Here is a 26,359-nt window from a genome sequence, read left to right on the forward strand (position 1 = left end):
ATACAACGCATTGGGCCAAGTGCTGGAAACGGGATTAGAATCGTTAGCTGGTTGTTTCTGACCAGTATGGACTCTGGTGTTGTTGGTCGGGGGTGGTACAGCACTGAAACAGACCCTTCGGTCCAACCCGTCCGTGCTGACCAGATATCCCAACCCAATCTAGTCTCACCTGCCAGCACTTGGCCCATATCCCTCCAAACCCTTCCTATTCATATACCCATCCAGATGCCTCTTAAATGTTGTCATTGTACCAGCCTCCACTGCATTCTCTGGCAGCTCATTCCATACACGTACCACCTTCTGTGTGAAAATGTTACCCCTCAGGTCCCTTTTAAGTCTTTCCCCACTCACATTAAAACCTATGTCCTCCTGTTTTGGACTCTCCTATCGTGGGGAAAAGTCTTTGTCTATTTAACCTATCCATGTCCCTCATGATTTTACAAACCTCTATCAGGTCACTTCTGAACCTCCAACAATCCAGGGAAAATAGCCCCAGCTTGTTCAGCCTCTCCCTGTAGCTGAAACCTTCCAATCTCAGCAGTATCTTTGGAAATCTTTTCTGAACCCATTCAAGTTTAACAACAACCTTCCTATAGCAGGGAGACCAGAATTGTAAGCAGTGTCCTATAGACCATGACTTGTCCGGACTTGTCCTACCTGCCTATCTCCTTTTCCACCTATCCATTCCACCCTCTCCTCCTTGACCTATCACCTTCATCCCCTCCCCCACTCACCCATTGTACTCTATGCTACTCTCTCCCCACCCCCACCCTCCTCTAGCTTATCTCTCCACGTTTCAGGCTCACTGCCTTTATTCCTGATGAAGGGCTTTTACCCGAAATGTCGATTTCTAAGCTCCTTGGATGCTGCCTGAACTGCTGTGCTCTTCCAGCACCACTAATCCAGAATCCTATAGAGCTGCAACCTGACCACCAGTATTCTCAATGCGCTGACCAATAAAGGTCAAAGGGAGCTGTGGGCACACTGTTCTTATCCATTCTTGCGATATGGATCCATTGGCTCGGCTAACTGTTATTCTCCGTCCCCCGATTGCGGTAGAGAAGGTTCCGTGTTTCTCTGGGAGTGGTGCTGGCAGGAGGCGTTTGTGCTGCCAACTCCTGTTCCTTGGGTATTGTTTTCCTGGATTAGACACTGAGTTGAGCTCTGGAATCACGTCTGTCCTCAAGTTCTCAGATGTTCTTTTTGTAATCCCAGGCCAGTTGAAGCAGTTGTCAATTCTGAAGGTGGATCAGAACCGGTTAACAGAGCTAACCGAGGCGGTGGGTGAATGTTGCCATCTGACAGAGCTCATCCTGACCGAGAACCTGCTGACGGTGAGTGGGCCATGGACTGGACGTCATGCTTGCACCCCTTTGTGAAAGGCTCTGTCCCACCTTATCAGGATTTTAAACACCACATACAGGGTACCCCCAAGCAGAGCTGGTTTCAATCTGTGACAAGGAAGAGAGGAGCCGGAGGGAACAGGGCTCTGGAAATAATAATGAGGAAGCAAGAAATAACCGAGGTGCTGAATAAAGAATTTGCATCAGAGCAGGAGACACCAATATCTCCCCAAAATTACTCTAAACCTGATCAAAACGCAATGAGGAAATCAACACAGTAACTATCACTAATGGGTATATGAATGGGAACTTCTTAGGGCTAAGGACCTCGAGACCTGATGGGATTGATCCTGGGATTTTATACCTTAAGACACAGGAGCAGAAATTAGGCCATTCAGCCCATCGAGTCTGCACCGTCATTCAATCATGGCTGATAAGTTTCTCAACCCCATTCTCCTGCCATCTCCCCATAACCCTTGATGCCCTTGATTCACAAGAACCTTTCTATCTCAGTCTTAAATATACTCCGTGACCCAGCCTTCACAGCCTTCTGTGCGGCTGAATTTCATAGACTCCCTACTCCCTGGTAGAAGATGTCTTTCCTTATCTCTGTTATAAAAGGTCTTTCCTCAGGTCCTAGTCTTTCCTGCCAATGGAAACATCTTCCCAACACCTACTCTGTCCAGACCATTCAGTATTTTATATCTTTCAGTTAGATCCCCCTCATCCTTCTAACCTCCATAGAGTATCGACCCAGAGTCCTGAAATGTTCCTCATATGTTAGGCCTTTCATTCCTGGGACCATTCTTGTGAACCTCCTCTGAACACCCTCCAGGGCCAGTACATCCTTCCTGAGATTTGGGGTCCAAAACTCTGCACAATACCCAAGTGTGGTCTGACCAGAGCCTCAGAAATACATCCCTGCTTTTATATTCAAGTCCTCAAGCAGTGGATGTAATAGATTTGGATTTTTAGGAAGAATTTAGTACAGTATTAAACAGCTAATAAGGGCCCATGGTGTGGGGGGGGGGGCAGGGTATGAGCATGGAGGGAGGATTGGCGAATTAATAAAAGGCTGTGGATCTGGAGTCAGATGTTGGCCAGACCAGGTATGGATGGCAGTTTCCTTCCATAAAAGACGTTACTAAACCAAATGGATTATTCTGACAATTGACTCTGAATTCCAGTTATTGAACTCAAGTTCCGATGTTGTTGTGGTGGGATTTACACCCAGGTCCCAGTACATTTCCTGAACCCCTGGGTTAATATTCTAATGATAATACCACTCGACCATCGTGTCCCAGAGCCATGGCTATGTCATTGACACTTAACTGCCCATTGACCCCAAAACCCTTGATCCCCTTGATTCACAAGAACCTTTCTATCTCAGTCTTAAATATACTCCGTGACCCAGCCTTCACAGCCTTCTGTGCGGCTGAATTTCATAGACTCCCTCCTCCCTAGTAGAAGATGTCTTTCCTTATCTCTGTTATAAAATGGCACAGCAACCCATTCATTTCAAGGGTGGATAACAAGTGCTGGCCTTTCCAGTGACGCCCGCGTCCCTTGACAGAATGAAACTACCTTTTCAAAGAAGGGCAAGTGATTTCTGCTTGATTTCACATCGAGGTGGCCGAATTGTGTGGAAGCTATTGGCGAGCTGCTGAAATGTCCTGTGTTGATTACAGACGCTCCCAAGATCTATTGGGAAACTGAAGAAACTGACCAACCTGAATGTGGATCGGAACCGTCTCCTGGCGTTACCAGCTGAATTGGGAGGTTGTGTGAGTTTAAACGTGCTGAGTCTCCGTGACAACCGGCTAACCCATCTCCCACCTGAGCTTGCAAACGCTTCAGAGATTCACGTGCTGGATGTGGCTGGTAACAGGTAGGAAGTGGATTTATAATAACCAGCACTGAGTATGGAGTGACACATCGCCTGTAAACTGGAGGGAGCCTGGCATCACTCCACTGTCAATGTACAGAGCCTTCCTTTGTAATTGCATAGCAATTGTCTTTAATTGCATGGGAGTGGGTGATCATTATTTAAGCCCCTATAAATAGACAGAAAATTGATGTTATGTTCGAAAGTGTATGTTTGTAATTTGCAATTATGTAAGTAAGTATAAAATGTGTTAAGCTTGGTTCCAGCTCCATCCATCACCACTGCAATTCTTGTAGTCGTCATCTAGCCTGACAAGTGAGCTGCTGTCAGTTCACCAGTGTCTGATTTTGTTTTCTTTTTTTGTGAGATTTGCTACCTTTGAGATCTGCTGTGTGGGCCCAGGTTCATTACTCACTCCTGTATTGTCCTGGAGAAGGGGATGGTGAGCTGTTCATGGGGTGTAGGGGCAAACACAATGCCTTTGAAAAAGGATTCCAGGGTTTTAATCCAGTGATGGTAAGGAACGCTGATTAAGGACCTGAGGAACAAAATGTGGTTGGGCAAGAAGTGAACAGTGGAGATGGGCAAGAGCTGGGAGCTAGTAACGGTTAACTGTGCAGGGTACAGACATGGGGGGATATATTTGAGAGGTAAGTAGTGATTGGAGGGATGGACTGGAAAGGTGGTAAGCAAGTGTACCTATTGGTTGAATGTTTCGGTCAGTGATTAAGAAGCAGGCACCCTGAATTATTATACCAAGAGTGTGAGGTGGATGAAACCTAGTCTCAGTCCTGATAGTAGATCAGAGCATAAGTGTTTGTTCTTACATCAGAAAGTGATTATGTACATCAGGAGAATTCTCAAGTTCATGCAAGAACAAACACTGATGGTCTGAGCAGATACAAATGGGTAAGTCGAGGCCTTGGCTTGATTGACCTCGCCTGGGAAATATGGAGTAATCCCAGAATAGGAGCTAAAACAGAGATTTGTCTGATTGTATCGGTTTGGTGATTGCCAAAGAGCTTGAGGACCAATGATTAAGAGACAAACTAAAGTAAAATGTGAAGTTAATGGTGGGAAGTTTTGTTGAGATCAGCAGCGCATGATGAAAATGAGCAGCTTTATTTCATTGGTGTATTTATACAGTTGTGTCCCGTAGTGCCCTCTCCTTCTTGTGGAACCCTCTTGTTCCCCCTCCACCCCTTCCAAAATGCCCCATCCTTGATGATGTGTGTGTCTCCTGACACTGTGATCTTTTCCCAGGCTAATGAATCTACCTTTTGCACTGACGAACCTCAATCTGAAGGCTCTGTGGTTAGCTGAGAATCAATCTCAGCCGATGCTCAAGTTCCAAACAGAGGATGATGAGAAAACTGGTGAGAAGGTCCTGACCTGCTACCTCCTGCCTCAGCAGCCGTCCCCCAGTCTGGGTAAGGTCTTGGTGTCAGCTCATTTGGAGAACTAGTAGTTGCTCTGCTTCCTGATTCTCACAGGCCAAGCAGTGCAGTTCAGCTGCTCCACGTGCTGAAGTGTCCTGGATGTTGTTTCACCTTGTTAGGCCCTGAGTGGACAGATAACCCTTAGTAAGAAGTGCCTCAAAGATGTGGCTCACTTCAACAGCCGGTTGATGTGAATAACTGACTGTGTAGGCTGGTTCATCTGTGCTTTAACTTACTGCTGGGACATGGGTGTCACCGGCTGGGCCCAGCATTTATTGCCCGTCCCTAGTTGCCCCTTGAGAAGGTGGGGGTGAGCTGCCTTCTTGAACCCCTGCAGTCCATTTGCTGTGGGTTGACCCACAATGCCCTTAGGGAGGGAATTCCAGGATTCTGACCCAGTGACACTGAAGGAACGATGATATATTTCCCAAGTCAGGATGGAGAGTGGCTGGGAGGGGAGCTTGCAGGGGGTGGTGTTCCCATGTATCTGCTGCCCCTGTCCTTCTAGATGGACATGACTGTGGCTTTGGAAGCTGCTATCTGACAGTGACAGGCTCTCTAACAAACACCTTCAGTTAGTATGCATGTCACTTCTCAAGCTGGGTAGGTCAGTGTGTTTAGGCCCTGATTCCATTCGTGCTGCTTGCAGAGAATCTCTTGAATGACAGCCTGGATGAGGGGTGGACAGAGCCTAATCTGAACCGGGTCAGTGTGATCCAGTTCCAGGAGGAACTGAAGGATGATGAGGAGAACGAGGAGGAGGCAGAGAGACGGGTGAGTTTCTTGGGTTTGCGCTCTTTCCTGGAATGGGGTGGGGGGGAGGGGGTTTGATTGCAGAGTCTCCTGGTCTTGGTGGGAGGGTGTTCTGGGTCTGTCTCACAGGGTCTCTTGGTGATGATTGCACAGTGTGCACATCCACCCCAGTCCAGTGGGGAGGGAGTGCAGTTCCCCCTAGTGTGTGTGGGGGTGGATGTTAAAGGCTGTGTATGTGCATGTCACTGTGTCTCTGCATTGCTAGTCTGTCAATGTGCCTGTGTTTGTCATGCTGTCTATGAACAAGTACTTCCTGTCCCAAAAGGCTGCTCTAAATGCTGGCATCCTTGTGCTGCTTGTTTTTAGGGTCGGTTACAACGCAGGGCGACCCCACACCCCAGTGAGTTGAAGGTGATGAAACAGGCGATTGAAGAAAGGAGGGGAGAAGCCCTCACTATGAAGGCCCAGGATCAACTCTCTTCACCTGAGTCACCCCAACCACCGGTCAGTGCGTTCACTTCCAGGGCATACAGCTATGGCAGTCTCTCATATCAATTCATTCTCAAGAAGTGAGGTTTAGTGCTTAGACCAGCATTTACTCAAGGTTCGACCACCCTTTGGAACTGAGATGGGGAGGAATTTCTTCAGCCAGAGGGTGGTGACTCTGGAACTCGTTGCTGTAGGGGGCTGTGGAGGCCAAGTCACTGAGTGTATTTAAGACAAAGATAGGTTCTTGATTGCTAAGGGTTACAGGGAGAAGGCAGGGAGAATGGGGTTGAGAAACATATCAGCCATGATCAAACAGCAGAACAGACTCAGTGGACCAAATGGTATAATTCTGCTCCTTTATCTTGGTCTCGTGAATTTAGTTATAGTTCTCAAAGTCCTCAATATGCTTGTCTGATGGAATTAATTTAACAAAACGCATTGATGAGGTTCTTATAGTTAACAAGAAATACTGTTTATCTAGCAGCAGATAACCAAAACTCTGAGCTATGAGCATACAGCCTGACCAGGTGAAACTCTAAGGCTGGTTTCCAGCCTCCACACAGCCATGCAGGTGGGCTAACAAAACCAAAATTAACGTTGCGTATGGAGGGAAGGAAATTGGAGCGAGACAGTTCAGTGGCACCTGTTGACAGAATGTCACAAGATGTTCCATTTGCTTTGCCAGCCATTCTGTTCTCCCACCTCCTTTCAGATTCTGTTGCTGAGGTGGAAGCTGAGATTTTTAATTGGAAGGAAAATCAAAAGTTTTAGCAAAAAGACAGGAAAGAGGAATTGAGGAATATCAGATTAGCCATGATCTTGTTGAATGGTGGATTGGGGCTGAATGGTCCTCTACTACTCCTCTATCTTGTGGGCTCAAACAACCACAACTGTCTCACTATGTGCCCAGTATGACTCCAGCCAGTGGAGAGTTTGTCCCTGGTACCCATTGATTGCCAGGGCTCCTTGATGCCACACTCAGTCGAATCCAGCCTTGATGTTAAGGGCTGTCCTTCTCCCCTCCCCTCTGGAAACCAGCTCTTCTGTCCATGTTTGATCCAAGGCTGGAATGAGGTCAGGAGCTGAGTGACCCTGGGGGAACCCAAACTGGGCAGGTCACTGAGCAGGTTATTGCTGAGCAGGTGCTGCTTAGTAGCTCTGTTACTGACCCCTTCCATCACTTTACTGAGGATCGAGAGAAGAGTGATGGGGTGGGAATTGACCAAATGGGATTTGTCCTGCTTTTTATGTACAGGTCATACCTGGACAATTTTCCACATTGCGGGGTAGATGCCAGTGTTGTAATTATAATGGAACAGTTTAGTGAGGGGTGAGGCAAGTTCTGAAGCACAAGTCACAGAATCATAGAGTCAAACAGCATGGAAACAGACCCTTGCTCCAACCAGTCCAGTACATCATGTTCCCAAATTAGACTAATCCTACCTGCCTGCTCCTGGCCCATGTCCCTCCAAACTTTTCCTATTCTTGTACTTATCCAAGTATCTTTTAAACATTGTAAGTGTACCCGCATCTACCCATTTCCCTGGCAATTCATTCCACACACAAACAGCTCTCTTTGTCATGATCTCCTCTGTCTAGAGGAGATATTTGTGAGGAAGGAAGATGTGTTGGGCATTTTGAAAAACTTGAAGATAGACGAGTCTCCCAGGCCTGATGGAATATATCCTAGGATTATGCGGGAAGCAAGAGAGGAAATTGCAGAACTGTTGGCAATGATCTTTTCGTCTTCACTGTCAATGGGGGTGGTGCCAAGGGACTGGAGAGTGGCGAATGTTGTGGGAATAGGGATAACCCTGGGAATTACAGGCCAGTTAGTCTGTCTTCGGTGGTAGGCAAAGTAATGGAAAGGGTACTGAGGGATAGGATTTATGAGTATCAGGAAAGACACTGCTTGATTAGGGACAGCCAGCACAGATTTGTGAGGGGTAGGTCTTGCCTTACAAGTCTTATTGAATTCTTTGAGGAGGTGACCAAGCATGTGGATGAGGGTAGAGCAGTGGATGTAGTGTACATGGACTTTAGTAAGGCATTTGATAAGGTTCCCCATGGTAGGCTTATACGGAAAGTCAGGAGGCATGGGATAGTGGGAAGTTTGGCCAATTGGATAGAGAACTGGCTAACCGGTCGAAGTCAGAGAGTGGTGGTAGATGGTAAATATTCAGCCTGGAGCCCAGTTACAAGTGGAGTTCCGCAGGGTTCAGTTCTTGGTCCTCTGCTGTTTGTAGTATTTATTAATGACTTGGAAGAGGGAGTCGAAGGGTGGGTCAGTAAATTTGCAGACAAGACGAAGATTGGTGGAGTTGTGGACAGTGAGGAGGGCTGTTGTCGCCTGCAAAGGGACTTAGATATGATGCAGAGCTGGGCTGAGGAGTGGCAGATGGAGTTCAACCCTGTCAAGTGTGAAGTTGTCCATTTTGGAAGGACAAATAAGAATGCGGAATACAGGGTTAATGGTAGGGTTCTTGGTCAGGTGGAGGAGCAGAGGGATCTTGGGGTCTATGTACATAGATCTTTGAAGGTTGCCACTCAGGTGGATAGAGTTTGTAAGAAGGCCTATGGAGTATTATCGTTCATTAGCAGAGGGATTGAATTCAAGAGTCGTGAAGTGATGTTGCAGCTGTACAGGACTTTGATTAGGCCACATTTGGAGTACTGTGTGCAGTTCGGGTCGCCTCACTTTAGGAAAGATGTGGAAGCTTTGGAGAGGGTGCAGAGGAGACTTACCAGGATGTTGCCTGGAATGGAGAGTAGGTCGTACGAGGATAGGTTGAGAGTGCTAGGCCTTTTCTCATTGGAACGGCGAAGGATGAGGGGTGACTCGATAAAGGTTTATAAGATGATCAGAGGAATAGATAGAGTAGACAGTCAGAAACTATTTCCCCGGGTACAACAGAGTGTTACAAGGGGACATAAATTTAAGGTGAAGGGTGGAAGGTATAGGGGAGATGTCAGGGGTAGGTTCTTTACCCAGAGAGTGGTGGGGGCATGGGAGTGGTAGAGTCAGAATCATTGGCGACCTTTAAGCGGCATTTGAATAGGTACATGGATGGTGCTTAAGCTAGGACAAATGTTCGGCACAACATCGTGGGCCGAAGGGCCTGTATTGTTCTATGTTCTATTTGGAGATGCCGGTGTTGGACTGGGGTGGACAAAGTTAAAAATCCCAACACCAGGTTATAGTCCAACAGGTATACTTGGAAGCACATTAGCTTTCGCAGCGTCGCTCCTTCATCAGGTGATAGTGGCGACTCCACAACCACCTGATGAAGGAGCGACGCTCCGAAAGCTAATGTGCTTCCAAGTATACCTGTTGGACTATAACCTGGTGTTGGGATTTTTAGCTCTCTCTGTGTAAGCAAGAAAGTTGGCCCTCATGTCCTTTTAAAATCTTTCTTCTCTCACCTTATATTAAAAAAAAAATGCTCCTTGTTTTGAACTTGCCCACCCTCGGGAAAAGCCCCTTGTCATCTACAATATCTATGCTCCTCATGACTTCACATCCCTGAATAAGCTCACCCTTTAACCTCCTACAATCCAGTGACACAGTTCCCAGCTTTTCCAGTCTATTTTTATATCTCAAACTCTGCATTCCTGGCATGATTCTGGGAAGTCTTTTATGAGTCTTCTCCAGTTTAATAATACCCTTCCTATAACAGAGAGGTCAGAATTGTGCAACAGTACTCCAGAAGAGGTCTCTTCAATATCCTGTACAATGTGAGCATGATGTCCAACCTCCTATACTCAATGGTCTGAGCAATGAAGGCAAGTGTGCTAAATGCCTTCTGAACCACCCTGTCTACCTGTGCCTGAACCCTGAGTTCAGCAGTGCTGTTGCTGGAATGTTATCGGGGTCTATAGTCTTTGCAGTATCTCGTGCCTCCAACCATCTCTTGCTGTCTTGGTGTGACTGTGCTGGTGGGATGGGTGTGCTCATAATCAAGCCTCAAGACTCCCCGAGCTGGACCAAAGTAGAAGTCTTTAATCACGGAATTCCTTCGTGTGTCTTCTTTGTCGTTATCTGGACTAAAATGGACTTTGGGATTTTCTTCAGCAAACTCAAAAATAAATAATTTATTGAGGCTAATTTTTTGAGCAAAGAGCAAAACTGGTTATTAACAAAGATACCATTCAGAGTTCAAAATATTCTTTTACTCTCAAGCATTCACACAAGTGAACACAGCCCTGCAGGTTGGGCACAGAGGGGAAAATTAGGGGGGATATCCCTTGTGGATCAAAACTGAGAGGAAAACCTGTTTGAGTTCTCTCTGTTGCTTGGCTATCCTGCTGGCAAGGTGCAGTTGGTCACAGAGCAATGTCAACCTCCCAGTTCAGGTGGGAAGTCCGTTTCACACATGGTCATTGGATTGAATGAGCAGCTCAGCTTTCAGAGTTAAGGCAATCAAAGAAACTGATTTCTGAAACTGCTCTAATTCCCAGAAAATACTTGCCTGAAATAATTGCAGCTGGTTTTAGAGTCATAGAGATGTACAGTACGGAAACAGACCCTTCGGTCCAACCCGTCCATGCCGACCAGATATCCCAACCCAATCTAGTCCCACCTGCCAGCACCCGGCCCATATCCCTCCAAACCCTTCCTATTCATATAGCCATCCAAATGCCTCTTAAATGTTGCAATTGTACCAGCCTCCACCACATCCTCTGGCAGCTCATTCCATACACGTACCACCCTCTGGGTGAAAACATTGCCCCTTAGGTCCCTTTTTATATCTTTCCCCTCTCACCCTAAACCTATGCCCTCTAGTTCTGGACTCCCCGATCCCAGGGAAAAGACTTTGTCTGTTTACCCTATCCATGTCCCTCATAATTTTGTAAACCTCTATAAGGTCACCCCTCAGCCTCCGACGCTCCAGGGAAAACAGCCCCAGCCTGTTCAGCCTCTCCCTATAGCTCAGATCCTACAACCCTGGCAACATCCTTGTAAATCTTTTCTGAACCCTTTCAAGTTTCACAACATCTTTCTGATAGAAAGGAGACCAGAATTGCACGCAATATTCGAACAGTGGCCTAACTAATGTCCTGTACAGCCGCAACATGACCTCCCAACTGCTGTACTCAATACTCTGACCAATAAAGGAAAGCATACCAAACACCACCTTCACTATCCTATCTACCTGCGACTCCACTTTCAAGGAGCTATGAACCTATACTCCAAGGTCTCTTTGTTCAGCAACACTCCTGAGGACAATACCATCAAGTGTATAAGTCCTGCTAAGATTTGCTTTCCCAAAATGCAGCACCTCGCATTTATCTGAATTAAACTCCATCTGCCACTTCTCAGCCCATTGGCCCATCTGGTCAAGATTTTGTTGTAATCTGAGGTAACCCTCTTCACTGTCCACTACATCTCCAATTTTGGTGTCATCTGCAAACTTACTAACTGTACCTCTTATGCTCACATCCAAATCATTTATGTAAATGACAAAAAGTAGAGGACCCAGCACCGATCCTTGTGGCATTCCACTGGTCACAGGCCTCCAGTCTGAAAAACAACCCTCCACCACCACCCTCTGTCTTCTACCTTTGAGCCAGTTCTGTATCCAAATGGCTAGTTCTCCCTGTATTCCGTGAGATCTAACCTTGCTAATCAGTCTCCCATGGGGAACGCTGTCGAATGCCTTACTGAAGTCCATATAGATCACATCTTCTGCTCTGCCCTCATCAATCCTCTTTGTTACTTCTTCAAAAAACTCAATCAAGTTTGTGAGACATGATTTCCCACGCACAAAGCCACATTGACTATCCAGAATCAGTCCTTGCCTTTCCAAATACATGTACATCCTGTCCCTCAGGATTCCCTCCAACAACTTGCCCACCACCGAGGTCAGGCTCACCGGTCTATAGTTCCCTGGCTTGTCTTTACCGCCCTCCTTAAACAGTGGCACCACGTTTTCCAACCTCCAGTCTTCTGGCTCCTCACCTGTGACTATCAATGATATAAATATCTCAGCAAGAGGCCCAGCAATTACTTCTCTAGCTTCCCACAGAGTTCTCGGGTACACCTGATCAGGTCCTGGGGATTTATCCACCTTTACCCGTTTCAAGACATCCAGCACTTCCTCCTCTGTAATCAGGACATTTTGCAAGATGTCACCATCTATTTCCCCACAGTCTATATCTTCCATATCCTTTTCCACAGTAAATACTGATGCAAAATGTTCATTTAGTATCTCCCCCTCTTTAAGGATTATATTTATCTGAGAAAGTCAGGTGTTTTCCCTCCTGCCAATTGCTTTCGAGTCCATGGCAAAAAGAAACCAACAGTCCAGGTGATGTTGCTAGGCTATGGCACTCCTCCCATTTCTCTTCAGTTTTGTTTTGTCAAGTAACTCCGGCCAGGTGGGCTCCCCACATTGGGAAAGATGGGCATCTTTAGCGAGTCAGCACACCCTGCTGGTTGCTGAGAGGGAGGGGTGCATGCTGCCTCTGGGTGGAGAGGTGGACGGTCTCCAGGTTAGGGTTAGCTGGGATGTTAGTATAGCGGACAGTTATGGGTTTGAGAGATTGAGCTGTAATGATATTGAGTGTGTGACTTTCATTGTGAACAGGAGAAGAGGCTGAGTACAACATCAAACCAGAGCCAGGAGTCACATCTGTCCAATGGTGCAATCCCCCTGGAACAGGAAGAAGCTGAATTGATGGATGGACCAGCAGAGGAAGAAATGGCAGTGGAGCAGAACAGTGAGATGATGGAAGAGAATGAGGAGCAAGAGGAAGAGGAGGATGAGGATGGATACTTTGAGGTAAAAAGCTCATAACAAAATCCATTGACAATATTTGTATGTGGACTCACTTTGGCAATGTGCCAATAAAAGGAAACATGAGACTGCCACCTGTCGGAGGGTCAGTGCTGAGGGAGTGCCGCACTGTCAGAGGGTCAGTGCTGAGGGAGTGCCGCACTGTCAGAGGGTCAGTGCACCACTCCCTCAGCAATGTCGGAGGGTCAGTGCTGAGGGAGTGCCGCACTGTCGGAGGGTCAGTGCTGAGGGAGTGCCGCACTGTCGGAGGGTCAGTGCTGAGGGAGTGCCGCACTGTCGGAGGGTCAGTGCTGAGGGAGTGCCGCACTGTCGGAGGGTCAGTGCTGAGGGAGTGCCGCACTGTCGGAGGGTCAGTGCTGAGGGAGTGCCGCACTGTCGGAGGGTCAGTGCTGAGGGAGCGCCGCACTGTCGGAGGGTCAGTGCCGAGGGAGCGCCGCACTGTCGGAGGGTCAGTGCTGATGGAGCGCCGCACTGTCAGAGGGTCAGTGCTGAGGGAGCGGGCACTGTCGGAGGGTCAGTGCTTAGGGAGTGGGCACTGTCGGAGGGTCAGTGCTGAGGGAGTGGGCACTGTGGGAGGGTGAGTTCTGAGGGAGCGCCGCACTGTTGGAGGGTCAGTGCTGAGGGAGCGCCGCACTGTCGGAGGGTCAGTGCTGAGGGAGTGGGCACTGTGGGAGGGTGAGTTCTGAGGGAGTGCTGCACTGTGGGAGGGTCAGCGCTGAGTGAGTGCCGCTCCAGTGACATTACGATTATGTCACCACTACCACAGGCCAGAAAAGTGAGTAATTGCACGTTGTTATCATTTCCGTGATCACTTGCTGACTTGGTAACAGCTTTGTGTCTGGTTTGTAGCCTATGGTGCGTTTCACCGAAGATACTGTGATTCGGGAAGAGGAGGAGGAAGGAACTGGTGAAGGCGATTACATTCCTGAGAAGCAAAGACTGATTCGCAAAGACACCCCTCACTACAAGAAGCAGTTTAAGATTAATAAGCTTCCTAAACCTGAGACCGTGCTGGCCATGCTGCAGGGTCTGCCCAGCACTGATCTCCCAGAGGAAAGTGACCAACTCTCTAAGTCCAGCCCATACATGGATGGGGACATGGGCCCACTGGAGGATTGCCTGGAGTTTAGAGATGAAAGGCTTTCCCAGCCTCCTATTAAGGTAGGATGAAAGCACTGGCCACCATCACTGACACTGGGATCAAGTAGGCACTGATCGGGCCAAGCTGGTGCACGCAGGCTCTGCTCTACACTGGCTGCCCTGAAGGAGTGACCAAACCTTTTCAAATACCACTCCATACAGCTGCAGCTCCCACCTCACTTCAGCTGGTGTCCCAGTGCCAAGCTGAGACTGACCAGAAAATGCTGCCTGCAATTAGGAATTGTCCACAGTCCATTCTCTGCTCTCTTGGGTTAATGACATGTTGATGTTGCACAGGTCTGTGGTGACTCAGTTGGGTTTGGGTGTCCCATAGAGGTGGTCAAATTTCAGGTTGTTCTTATTCAGTGTGTCCTGGAGCTGTTTGGTTATTTCTCTGAACTGTGCACTGGGCATTGCGAATAAGCTGGAGCAAGAGTTAATCTGTGATCAGTAATTGAATCATGGAACCCCCTAATTCAAACCAGAGAACAAGGTGCATTGCCTCCTCACAGCAGGGAGGGTCAGTGAGCTGCAATCTCAGACATTTGTCATCATTGTCACTGCTTTGGTTCCACTGTTGGGCACGGGAAGTAGACCGGTTTGGTCAGAATTCAGCACCAGGCTGGGAATCTGACCTGAGCTGCCTATCCATTATCCCCCCCCCCCATCGATGTCCCATTCCGATACTGCTGTCACGCGCGCACTGCTCGCTTCCCCCCCCCACACTCACTCTTTCCCCCCCCACACTCACTCTTCTCCCCCCCCCCCACACTCACTCTTCTCCCCCCCCCCCCCCACACTCACTCTTCTCCCCCCCCCCCCCCCACACTCACTCTTCTCCCCCCCCCCCCACACTCACTCTTCTCCCCCCCCCCCCACACTCACTCTTCCCCCCCCCCCCCCACGCTCACTCTTTCCCCCCCCCCACGCTCACTCTTTCCCCCCCCCCACGCTCACTCTTCCCCCCCCCCACGCTCACTCCTTTCGCCCCCCACGCTCACTCCTTTCGCCCCCCACGCTCACTCCTTTCGCCCCCCACGCTCACTCCTTTCGCCCCCCCACGCTCACTCCTTTCGCCCCCCACGCTCACTCCTTTCGCCCCCCACGCTCACTCCTTTCGCCCCCCCACGCTCACTCCTTTCGCCCCCCACGCTCACTCCTTTCGCCCCTCACGCTCACTCCTTTCGCCCCCCACGCTCACTCCTTTCGCCCCCCCACGCTCACTCCTTTCGCCCCCCACGCTCACTCCTTTCGCCCCTCACGCTCACTCCTTTCGCCCCCCACGCTCACTCCTTTCGCCCCCCCCACGCTCACTCCTTTCGCCCCCCCCACGCTCACTCCTTTCGCCCCCCACGCTCACTCCTTTCGCCCCCCACGCTCACTCCTTTCGCCCCCCCACGCTCACTCCTTTCGCCCCCCCCCGCTCACTCCTTTCGCCCCCCCCGCTCACTCCTTTCGCCCCCCACGCTCACTCCTTTCGCCCCCCCACGCTCACTCCTTTCGCCCCCCACGCTCACTCCTTTCGCCCCCCACGCTCACTCCTTTCGCCCCCCACGCTCACTCCTTTCGCCCCCCCACGCTCACTCCTTTCGCCCCCCCACGCTCACTCCTTTCGCCCCCCCACGCTCACTCCTTTCGCCCCCCCACGCTCACTCCTTTCGCCCCCCACCTCGCGCACTCACACCCCCCCCCCCTCGCGCGCACTCACCCCCCCTTCCATGTTGCTCCCCCTCCTCTCATTGCTCACATTCCCCCTGTGAACCGTTCTGTCTCTTTATTTCTTGCCCATCCCCTCTCATTCTGATTTTCCTGTGCTAACTGACTAGCCCCTGTTGTCACTTGGCTGCAGGTTCTCCACTGCCATGACCTGGGCCTTCTAACCTGCCTGAATGGGCTTTTTCTCCCAGGCCGGACTAGGGGCTGTGGGAATGCAGTCTTTGAGACAGTGGGACACAAGGTCACAAATAAGGTCAAAGGTGAGCTCTGAGTACATTGTCCACAGGGGTCATGGGAGCAGGTTCCAAGTAACTTTCAAAAGGGAATTGGAGAGATTGTTGAAGAGGGAAATGTTTGCAGAGACCTGTGTATTGAGAGAGCGTGAGCTGGGGACTGAGTCTAATTGGGTAGCCAGTTCCACTGTCAAGTGTGTATTGCTGGAAAAGCACAGCAGGTCAGACAGCATGTGGGGAAGAGGAGATGCTGATGAAGGCCTTATGCCTGAAACATCGATTCTCCTGCTCCCTGGATGCTGCCTGACCTGCTGCGCTTTTCTGGCACCCCACACTCGACTTTGATCTCCAGCATCTGCAGACCTCACTTTCTCCTAGCCAGTTCCACTGGCCTGTTGTACTGAATGTTGCCACTAAAGAGTACAGGCGTTAGCTGAATCCAGGAGTGGTGTATTTCCGCACTAGTGTGCCCTGCTATCGCTATCAACTCCTTTACATAATCCTGCACTGAGTCATGAGCCTGTCATTGCAGCTCTGTATGAGTGCTTCGATTGAAATAAGGCTGTTCATGTGGCACTGTTGACTCAGTTGTCACATTGCTATTTGCATTCAAGAAAGGTGATTGTACTCCTGGAGGATGTGTTTGTATTTAACCTGCTGAATTGGGAAGTTTCTTTGTACTGTAATCCGTGAGAACATGGAGTACTGGGAAAAGCCCCCAGTCAGTGCCCCCCTCTCCCCTGCTATGATTGGGAAAGCTGGTCACCTCTCTCACTTGCAGCTGGATCCCACACTGATCTGTTCTTTCACAGTTTCTGCTTCTCTCCTTTAAAATCAGATGAAAATGTTCAAACGAAAGGTTTGGTGTTTGCTGTTTGACCTGTTCTCTGGGCTCTCAAATTCTTCAAGTTGAAAAATAATGGAACCCCTAATGTTTCTGTTTCCCTTCAGCCCCCTGTCATCCTTCGGCCATGTCTCTGTCAGCCCCTCTCACTGCTGAGCTACACCCTGCTGCTCAACTGTGCTTTTGTCTTTCAGTGCTGGCTGCTTCTGTCCCTCCAGGAGGCAGTGCTGGTCTGTGCAGAAGTGTGAACTCTCGGCTTCAGTGTGCTGTGTGGTATAGCAGGATGGTTCTCGGGGATGTGGAGGCAAGTGCCAATATGGAGGGGCTGAGTGTGGGCAGTAGAAGGCATGGAGACAGAGCAGGGCTAAGGCCTTTAGTGAACGATGGAGGGGCTGTGTGCATGGGCAGCGGTGAGGGATCGGTTTGTGTGGTCACTGAGCACTGTCAGCTGTGTCGAGTTTCACAAGGTTAGGGCTAGGAGGGTGTGGTCTCTGAAGGAGGGCAGAGGAGGGTACTGTGGGGGGGGAGGAGAGCATGTGGACATGTTGGTCCTCAGCAGTTGTGAGCCATGGGGAAATCTGTCCATTACTGAGCAGCTGGTGTGACATGATAGAGATCCATTATGATTGTCAGGCCCTGTGTCTCCATTGGTGAGTGTTATTTCAGGCAGAGCCAAGTCATCCCTCCAGTTGACCACACCCGTATATTCCCGTCCAGCTGGGGTTTGTACAGGAGTGGGCAGGCTCTGTTCAGAGTCTGGCTGCAGCTGAGCCGGCCTTAGAGCAATAACATTCACATTGTTCCACATTGAATCGATGGGAATCGCCAACTTTCAGTTCTGAGATTCTGATCATCTGGTGAAGGAGGTGGGGGAAGCTGTCCATTATGCCCCCAGGCCTTGTAGTCACACTGAACTCGATTGCAGGTTAAAGGCTGCTGGTTTGGCTGAATGATCCTAGTGAAGGATTTGGAATTGATGAGAATTCCAAGCTGAGTGTAAGGTAAATCTTTATAAAGCCTCTTTGTGTCCAGTGGCCATTATTGTGTCCTGACTTGACCAGAATGCCAAGCACTTGGTGAACAGTAGCTGGGTAATTGGACTTCAGCCAGTTCACTGTGACTTCATTCTGTAGAATGGTCACTGGACCTGAAACGTTAACTCGTTTTTTTTCTCCACAGATGCTGCCAGACCTGTTGAGTTTTTCCAGTAATTTCAGTTTTTGTTTCTCTGTGTCTTTGTTTGGGGTCTGACCCATGGCCCTCTGCCAAAGGAGAAGACAGGACAATTCCTCATCTTTGCACTTGCTGCCTCAAATTATCTTCAAACTTGGGCTAAGAATTTGCGAGCCCAGGGTTGTGTTGAGTCTGTCTGTGTCTGTATCTGTATCTGTATCTGTACTTGCCTGGTGTCTGTCTGCCTGGTGCGATCCTCGACACTGCATCGAGGGGCTGTGTTTTGACTGGGTTGATGCTGTGCTCCACTAATCCGCATGCCTCTGCTGATTCCTATCCTAACAGGGGGTCTCCTTTGATCAAGTCAATAATCTGCTGATCGAGCCTGCTCGTATTGAGGAGGAAGAGGTCTGTACTGTTCCCTTTCTATATCAGCTCTACACATGCATGCCCAGTCTGTAATGTGATGGGGGTTACTCCTTAAAGGCTTGGGGAGAGTGAGGTCCCCTGCTGTAAGGAGACTGCATGCAGCGTGACATGTCACTGTAGTGGAAGGTCTGTGCTGGTAGAGATCATGTTTTTATTGAGGTGGTAAGTACTGAAGGAGAGTGCATTGTAACAAGCAGGACCTGTACATTTCATCAAAAGATGCTAACACGTTCCCTGTTCTAAATGCTCTGATCTTGTTCAATTCCGTTCTTCCTCTTGTTCCTCTTCCCACTCCCCCACTGAATTCAGCAGCAACACCGTCTCTGTTACTGCGCTGTATTCATCAACATTGAATCCTGACTGATTGGTCAGAACAGGATTTCACCTCGACTGTGAAATGAGTTCATGTTCTATCAGCTGTTGACTTGAATAATCTTAGGTGTTTGGTTCAGGAGGTTTTCACTGGTGCTGAAGGGTTGGGGAGAAGGTTGTTACTTGTAATTGGGGAAGGAAAGTTATTTCAGTAAATCATAGCTTAACATCGCGAGGACATTCTTCCATTTCCTGATGAAGAGCTTATGCCCGAAGTATCGGCTCTCCTGCTCCTCAGATGCTGTCTGACCTGCTGTGCTTTTCCAGCACCACACTGTTTGACTCTGATCTCCAGCATCTGCCATCCTCACTTTCCCCTATTCTTCCATTACAGTCCAACATCCCAAGCGCTTTGTCTCCTTACTCAATGCAAGTTGGTCAACTGTGCCTTAATTCAGTAATGACCTTCCCTCCACTCGAAGGTCAGCAGTGGGATGTTCACTGAAGCTTATGCAATGTTCAGCACCAGGTATGACTCTGAGACTGAAGTAGTCCATGTTCAAATGCAGCAAGTCCAGGATTGTATCCAGGCTTTGGCTGACATGTTACTTCAGTGCAGGGAAATACACAGCTCCAGCAAGAAGCAGCGAAACATTGCCTCTCAATGTTCTAGGGTGTGACCATCACTGAAACCGACAGAAAGCAGAGGGTCAGGATAAATGGGTCCTTCTCTGGGTGGTGAGCTGTACCTAGTGAAGGGCCACAGGGTTCAGCGCTCAGATCTCCATGACACCGATAAAAATGATCTGCAAGCAGGGACAGAGTGTAACAGAACAACATTCATGGACACTATGAAAATCAATGGGAAAGTAGGAAAATCAATGAGGAGATAGAGTTTACAGGAGGATACTGATAGGCTAGGAGAATTGGCCAAAATCTGGCAGATGGAGTTTAAGGTGGAGAAATGCGAGGTTTTCTATTTGGCCAGAAAAATAAAAGGGCAATTTAATATTTAAATGAGAAGCGGATTCAAACGTCCTTGTGCATGTCCTTGTGTAAATGAGAATGCAGATGTAGCATGGGATAAGAAAGGCAAATGGAATCTTGGCATTTAATGCAAAAAGACCGGATTAAAAGTGTAAGGAAATGTGGTTACAATGAAATAAGGCTTTGGTGAGACCACACCTGGAATATTGTGTCCAGTTGTGGTGTCCTTACTTGAGGAAGGATGTGGTAGCACTGGAAGCTGGTCGACAAGGAGCAGCTGAACACCTCAGACTTATACTCACTGGAGTTCAGAAGACTGAGGAAGGAACTGACTGAGGTATTTAAAATGCTAAAGACGATTGATAAGATGGACTTGGAAAGTTGGTCCCCCCTTGTGGGACTGATTTGAACAAAAGGGCATTAGATATGGAGTGAGAGGAAGCCAGTTCAACATTGTGATGAGAAACCCCTTCTCTGAGGGTGTGAATTTATGGAACTGACTGCCGCAGTGTGCTGTGGGGATAGAATCAATCAATAGATTCAAGAAAGAAATCACGGTTTCTGGTGAAATGTGGGATAAAGGACTAGGGAGTGCAGGCAGGCGGGTGGAGTGGAGACTAGAATAAGATCCAGCAAGGAATGTTAAATGGGTAAGCAGCCTGAAAGGGCCTACTCCCGCTCCTAATTCCAATAGCAGCATCCTGGGAGTGAGCCTTGATCAGAAACTCACCTGGACTAGTCATATGAATAGTGTGGCTCCAACAGCAGGTCAGTGGCCAGGAGTTCACCCACCTGTCCACTATCCACAAGGCATAGGACAGGAGTGTGATCAAACACTTCCCACTTGTCTGGATGGGTGCAGCTCTAACAACACTCCAAGCTTGACACCATCCAGTCATTATGCCAAAATTCCCCAAGCTGGTGCAGACAGTGAACTGAATACTGTAACATCTATCACCCTGTGGTCATCCAGGTGAAAGCAGCCACTTGATTGTCTCTTCTCACACCATCTCCAACAGTGACTCCCCTCCCCGCTGACTCTGAGGCAGGAGACAGTACCATCTCCAAGAAATGCTGCAGTGTCTCCCCAAGCTTCCTTCGACAGTACCTTCCGATCCTGTAAGTGTTCCTGCCTGTAAGGACAAGGGCAGCTAGTACATGGAACATCACCACCTGCAGGGTGACCTCCAAATCTCACACCATCCTGCATTTTCTTCATCTGTGTTGGAGTAGCATCAAAAAAGGGTCTTTCTACCCCTCTCTGCTTCTCAGGGTAAATCAAAAGCTTGTATTTAATTAATTCCTTTTATGAACACAGGATGCCTCCATAATTTACAGGCAGTTAACTGTTATAAGCTAGACCCTGTTGGATCTGAGATACAGATTCTGTCTGAAGTAATGTTTACTGATCACAGTGCTCAGTTTGAGTGGTATAAATTTGCTGTAATCCTGGTGTACATCGAGAATATATTCACCTTTACATGCCAGTGTAAGAACGTTAGCCCTTTTGTTCCCAATGTATATGTGGGATATAATTCCCCTGGGACAGGACAGTTGGTTTGTTAACAGCACTAACTGAGGTGACCATGAAGGACAGCCCTTCTCCACCTCTCCCCTCCCCTGAGGCATGATGACCCTTGGGTTAAACATCACATTGTCTCTCTCAGTCCAATGCTCTGGTGGGACTGTAGCTCCCTTTGACTTGAATATATGTAATTACGTTGCCCACTGTATATGAGGATATCTCTGTTATTAGCAATGTAAATGAGACCCCCACCCCACCCCTGTGATCTCTGTGTCAGTGAGGCCCCGACTTCTCTCCCTTGCCATTGCACAAGGAATGCACTCTCAGACACAGCACAGCACAGAAAAGGCCCTTTGGCCCATTGAGTGTGAGCCAGTTTAAAAGGATCACAATTATTTCAACCCATTTTGAATAGTCTTGTATGCCTTCGCATCATACGTGCACTCAGAGATACTACTTGAATTTGGAGGGTTTCTGCCTCTCCCACCCTTACGGGCAGAGAATTCCAGACATTCCATCACAACCCTCTGTCTGAAAAAATGTACCCTCACATCCCCTGTAAACACACTGCCCTCGTCTTTAAATCTTTGACCCAGTTATTGATCAAGTGCAAAGTTTCTTGCTATCAACCCTTTCTGTGCCCATCAATTTTATCCATCTCAACCAAGTCCCCTCTCAATCTCCTCTGCTCCCTGGAAAACAATCCCAGTCTGGCAATCTCTCCAGCCCAGGCCACATCCTGGGAAATCTCCTGAGCACCCTCTCCTGTGCACGCACATCCCTCCCATGATGTGGATTCCAGAACTGCACACCGTACTCTCACTGTGGCCTAACCAATGTTTTAGACAGTTCCAGCATCACCTCCCTGGCTCTTCAACTCTGTGCCTCAGATAATAAAGGCAACTCTCCCATAGGCCTCCCTCCCTTTACCCACCTGCCCTGATACCTTAAGGGACCAGTGCACATACACACTGATCCTCGGGGATTCCCAGGGTCCTACTGTCCATCCTGTATTCTCTTGCCCAAGTGCATCACCTCACTTTTATCCGGATTGAAATCCATTTGCCACTGCTCAGCCTTTCTTAATGTATTCATCTGTGGGATGAAGGTGTTGCTGACTAGGTCATTGTTTATTTGGGTTACCTGCATGGCTATGGGTCTGGAGTCACATGTAGGCCAGAATGGGTAAGGATCCTTCCCTAAAGGACATTAGTGAACCAGATAGGTTTTTCCAGCCATCGACAGGGATCCATAGTCATCATTCCAGATCTTTTTGGGAATGAATTGAAATTCCCCCACCTGCCTTGGTAGGATTGGAACCCAAGTCCCCAGAACATTCCCTGGGTCCCTGGATTAACATTCCAGATGATACCACTAGACCACCATCATGCCGCAACCAATCCCCCATCCCACCTTCACCCAAAAGAAGATTCACCAGACCCAAAACATAAACTGCTCTCTCTCAGATGCTGCCAGACCTGCTGAGTTTTTCCAGCAATTTCTGATGTTTCTGATTTCCAGCATCTGCAATTCTAGTTATTCTTGGAATACATTTCATCCGGCCCTTGACATTTATCTACATTTAAGATTGCTGAGACCACTCCTGTCTGTCTGTGCTAATTGTATTAAGTATATCACAGTCCGTCCCTGGTTTCAGTGCCTACATTGGCCCTCTCACCAGTAAACACTGGGCCAATGGATTCATTTCCAACCTTTCCTGCATCCTCTGGCTCCCCACACACATTGCCACTGGGATTCTTAATGGAACCTATTCTTTTCCTTGTTTTCTTTTTAACCTTAACGTACTTGATAAATAACGTGATTCCCTTAATTGTGCCTGTCATTATTCTTTCATTCCTCTCCCTGCCTTTCTGTTCTCATAATTTCCACTGTAAGTTTGCCCTTGCACTCTGTGTCCACCGTGGCTGTTGCTGTGTTGAGTCCTCGGTAGCTGCCATCAGCCTCCCTTTTGCTCTTTACCCAATGCTGGGTATCCCATGATATGTTGGTCCCACCCTTTCTCTTTATTGGAACATGGAACGTTACAGTGCAGTACAGGCCCTTCAGCCCTCGATGTTGCGCCGGTCTGTGAAAATAATTTGAAGTCCATCTAGCCTACACTGATCTATTATTATCCATATGTATCTCCAATACCCATTTAAATGACCTTAATGCGGCGAGTCTACTAGTGTTGCAGGCAGGCCGTTCCATGCCCCTACTACTCTCCGAGTAAAGAAGCTACCCCTTATATCTGTCCTAAATCTATCACTCTTCAATTTAAAGCTATGTCCCCTTGTGCTCGCCATCACCTTCTGAGGGAAAAGGCTCTCGCTGTCCACCCGATCTAACTCTGATTATCTTATACGTCTCAATTAAGTCACCTCTCAACCTCCTCTTTAACGAAAACAGCCTCAGGTCCCTCAGCCTTTCCTCGTAAGACCTTCTCTCCATACCAGGCAACATCCTAGTAAATCTCTTCTGAACCCTTTCCAAAGCTTCCACATCCTTCCTATAATGCAGTGACCAGATCTGTAAGCAATACTCCAGGTGCGGCCTTATCAGTGTCTTGTACAGCTGAAGCATGGCCTCATGGCTCTGAAACTCAATCCCCTACCAATAAACGGCAACACGCCATACACCTTCTTAACAACCCTATCACCTGGGTGGCAACTTTCAGGGATTTATGCACCTGGTCTTTGAGATCTCACTGTTCATCTACACTGCCAAGAATTTTACTATTAGCCCAGTACCCTGCATTCCCGTGACTACTTCCAAATTGAACTACATCACACTTTTCCACATTAAACTCCATTTGCCACTTCTTAGCCCAGCTCTGCAGCTTATCTATGTCCCCCTGTAACCCACAACATCCGTCGGCACTATCCACAACTCTGTCTACCTTAATGTCATCCACAAATTTACTAACCCACCCTCCTTCTCCCACCTCCAGATCATTTATAAAAATGACAAACAGCAGTGACCCCAAAACCGATCCTTGAAGCCCACCACTGATAACTGAGATCCAGGATGAACATTTCCCATCAACCACCACCCTCTGTCTTCTTTCAGCTAGCCAATTTCTGATCCAAACTGCTAAATCACCCTCAATCCCGAAACTCCGTATTTTGTGCAATAGCCTATCGTGGGGAACCTTATCAAACACCTTACTGAAATCCCTATACACCACATCAACCGCTTTACCCTCATCCACCTATTTTGTCACCTTCTTGAAGAACTCAATAAGGTTAGTGAGACATGACCTACCCTTCACAAACCGTGTTGACTATCCCTAATCAAATGATTCCTTTCCAGATGATTATAAACGCTATCTCTTATAATCTTGTACAACACCTTACCCACAACCGAAGTAAGGCTCACTGTCCTATAATTTCCAGGGCTGTCCCGACTCCCCTTCCTAAACAAGGGAACCACATTTGCTATCCTCCAGTCTTCTGGCGCTATTCCTGTCGACAATGATGACATAAAGATCAAAGCCCAAAGGCTCTACAATCTTCTCCCTGACCTCCCAGAGATCCTGAGGATAAATCCCATCTGGCCCAGGAGTCTTAACTATTTTCAGATCTTCCAAAATTGCTAAAACCTGCTCTTTGTTCATCCTCAATCCCATCTAATCTAGTAGCCTGTATCTCTGTATTCTCACTAACATTGGCCTCATCAATACTGATGAAAATTATTCATTAAGCCCTTCCCTATGTTCTCAGATTCCACACATAGCTTCCCACTATTGTCTTTGGCCCTAATCTTACTCTAGCCGTTCTTTTATTCCCGCTATATCTGTAGAAGGCCTTAGGGTTTGCCCTGATCCATGTGAAGTCACATGGTGTGTGGGGTGTTCTAGCGAGGTGGATAAAGAACTGGTTGAGCAACAGGAGACAGAGTAGTAGTTGAAGGGAGTTTCTCAAAATGGAGAAAGGTGACCAGGGGTCACTGTTGGGGCCACAGTTGTTTGTAATATACATAAATGATCTGGAAGAGGGCATTGTTGGTATGATCAGCAAGTTTGCAGATGACACAAAGATTGGTGGAGTAGCAGAAAGCATAAGGGACTGTCAGAGAATACAGGAGGATATAGATAGACTGGAGAGTTGGGCGGAGAAGTGGCAGATGGAGTTCAATCCAGGCAAATGTGAGGTGATGCATTTTGGGAAGTCTAATTCTAGAGCGAATTATACAATGAATAGAAGAGCCTTGGGAAATGTTGATGAGCAGAGAGATCTGGGAGTGCAGGGCCATTGTACCCTGAAGGTTGCTGCACAGGTGGATAGAGTGATCAAGAAGGTATATGGTATGCTTGTCTTCATCGGACGGGGTATTGAGTATAAGAGCTGGCAGGTCATGTTAAAATTGTACAAGACATTGGTTCGGCCGCATTTAGAATACTGTGTACAGTTCTGGTCGCCACATTGCCAAAAGGATGTGGACGCTTTGGAGAGGGTGCAGAGAAAGTTTACGAAGATGTTGCCTGGTATGGAAGGTGCTAGCTATGAAGAGAGGTTGAGTAGGTTAGGTTTGTTTTCTTGAGAAAAAAGGAGATTGAGGGGGGACCTGATTGAGGTTTACAAAATCATGAAGGGTATAGACAGGGTGGATAGAGACAAGCTTTTTCCCAGGGTGAGGGATTCAATAACGAGAGGTCATACTTTCAAGGTGAGAGGTGGAAAGTTTAAGGGGGATACACGCGGTGAGTACTTCACACAGAGGGTGGTGGGCGTCTGGAACGCGTTGCCAGCAGAGGTGGTAGAGGCAGGCACGGTAGATTCATTTAAGATGTGTCTGGACAGATGCCTGAGTAGGTGGGGAGCAGAGGGATACAGATGCTTAGGGATTGGGCGACAGGTTTAGACAGTGGATTTGGATCAGCTCAGGCTTGGAGGGCCGAAGGGCCCCTTCCTGGGCCAACAACTTCTCATGTCCCCTCCTGGCTCTTAGCCCCCTCTATAGTTCTTTTCTTGCTAACTTATAACTCTCCAGCCTCACACCTCATCCTCACAAATGCCGCCGCCTTCCTCTTGACAAGAGCTTCAACTTCTTTAGTAAACCATGGCTCCCTCTCAATATCTACCTCCCTGTCTGACAGGTACATATTTATCAAGGACACGCAGTAGCTGTTCCTTGAATAAGCTCCACATTTCAATTGTGCCCATCCCCTGCAGTTTCCTTCCCCATCCTATGCATCCTAAATCTTGCCTAATCGCATCGTAATTGTGTAAAATTCTAAAACGTGGTGTTGGTTGTCACGCACTTTAAGCACTGTTTCTAAAGTGTGTTTTTTC

General features: G+C 48.2%; 1 protein-coding gene across 12 annotated transcripts in view; it reads left to right on the plus strand.

Annotated features, from left to right (window-relative positions):
• Positions 1-26,359, plus strand: part of scrib (scribble planar cell polarity protein) — a 226,854-nt gene that overhangs the window by 64,500 nt on the left and 135,995 nt on the right. For 10 of the 12 annotated variants that reach the window (XM_072576533.1, XM_072576538.1, XM_072576540.1 and 7 more), the window contains exons 9-16: positions 1,216-1,334; positions 3,032-3,231; positions 4,492-4,658; positions 5,317-5,441; positions 5,787-5,924; positions 12,497-12,691; positions 13,556-13,867; positions 18,158-18,220. In XM_072576533.1, the coding sequence (XP_072432634.1) occupies positions 1,216-1,334; positions 3,032-3,231; positions 4,492-4,658; positions 5,317-5,441; positions 5,787-5,924; positions 12,497-12,691; positions 13,556-13,867; positions 18,158-18,220 (1,319 nt within the window). The remainder of the gene's footprint in view (positions 1-1,215; positions 1,335-3,031; positions 3,232-4,491; positions 4,659-5,316; positions 5,442-5,786; positions 5,925-12,496; positions 12,692-13,555; positions 13,868-18,157; positions 18,221-26,359) is intronic. The other 2 variants (XM_072576537.1, XM_072576539.1) reach the window with 1 other exon arrangement.

This window comes from Chiloscyllium punctatum, chromosome 8 (assembly GCF_047496795.1).
Source record: "Chiloscyllium punctatum isolate Juve2018m chromosome 8, sChiPun1.3, whole genome shotgun sequence".
Lineage (NCBI taxonomy): Eukaryota > Metazoa > Chordata > Chondrichthyes > Orectolobiformes > Hemiscylliidae > Chiloscyllium > Chiloscyllium punctatum.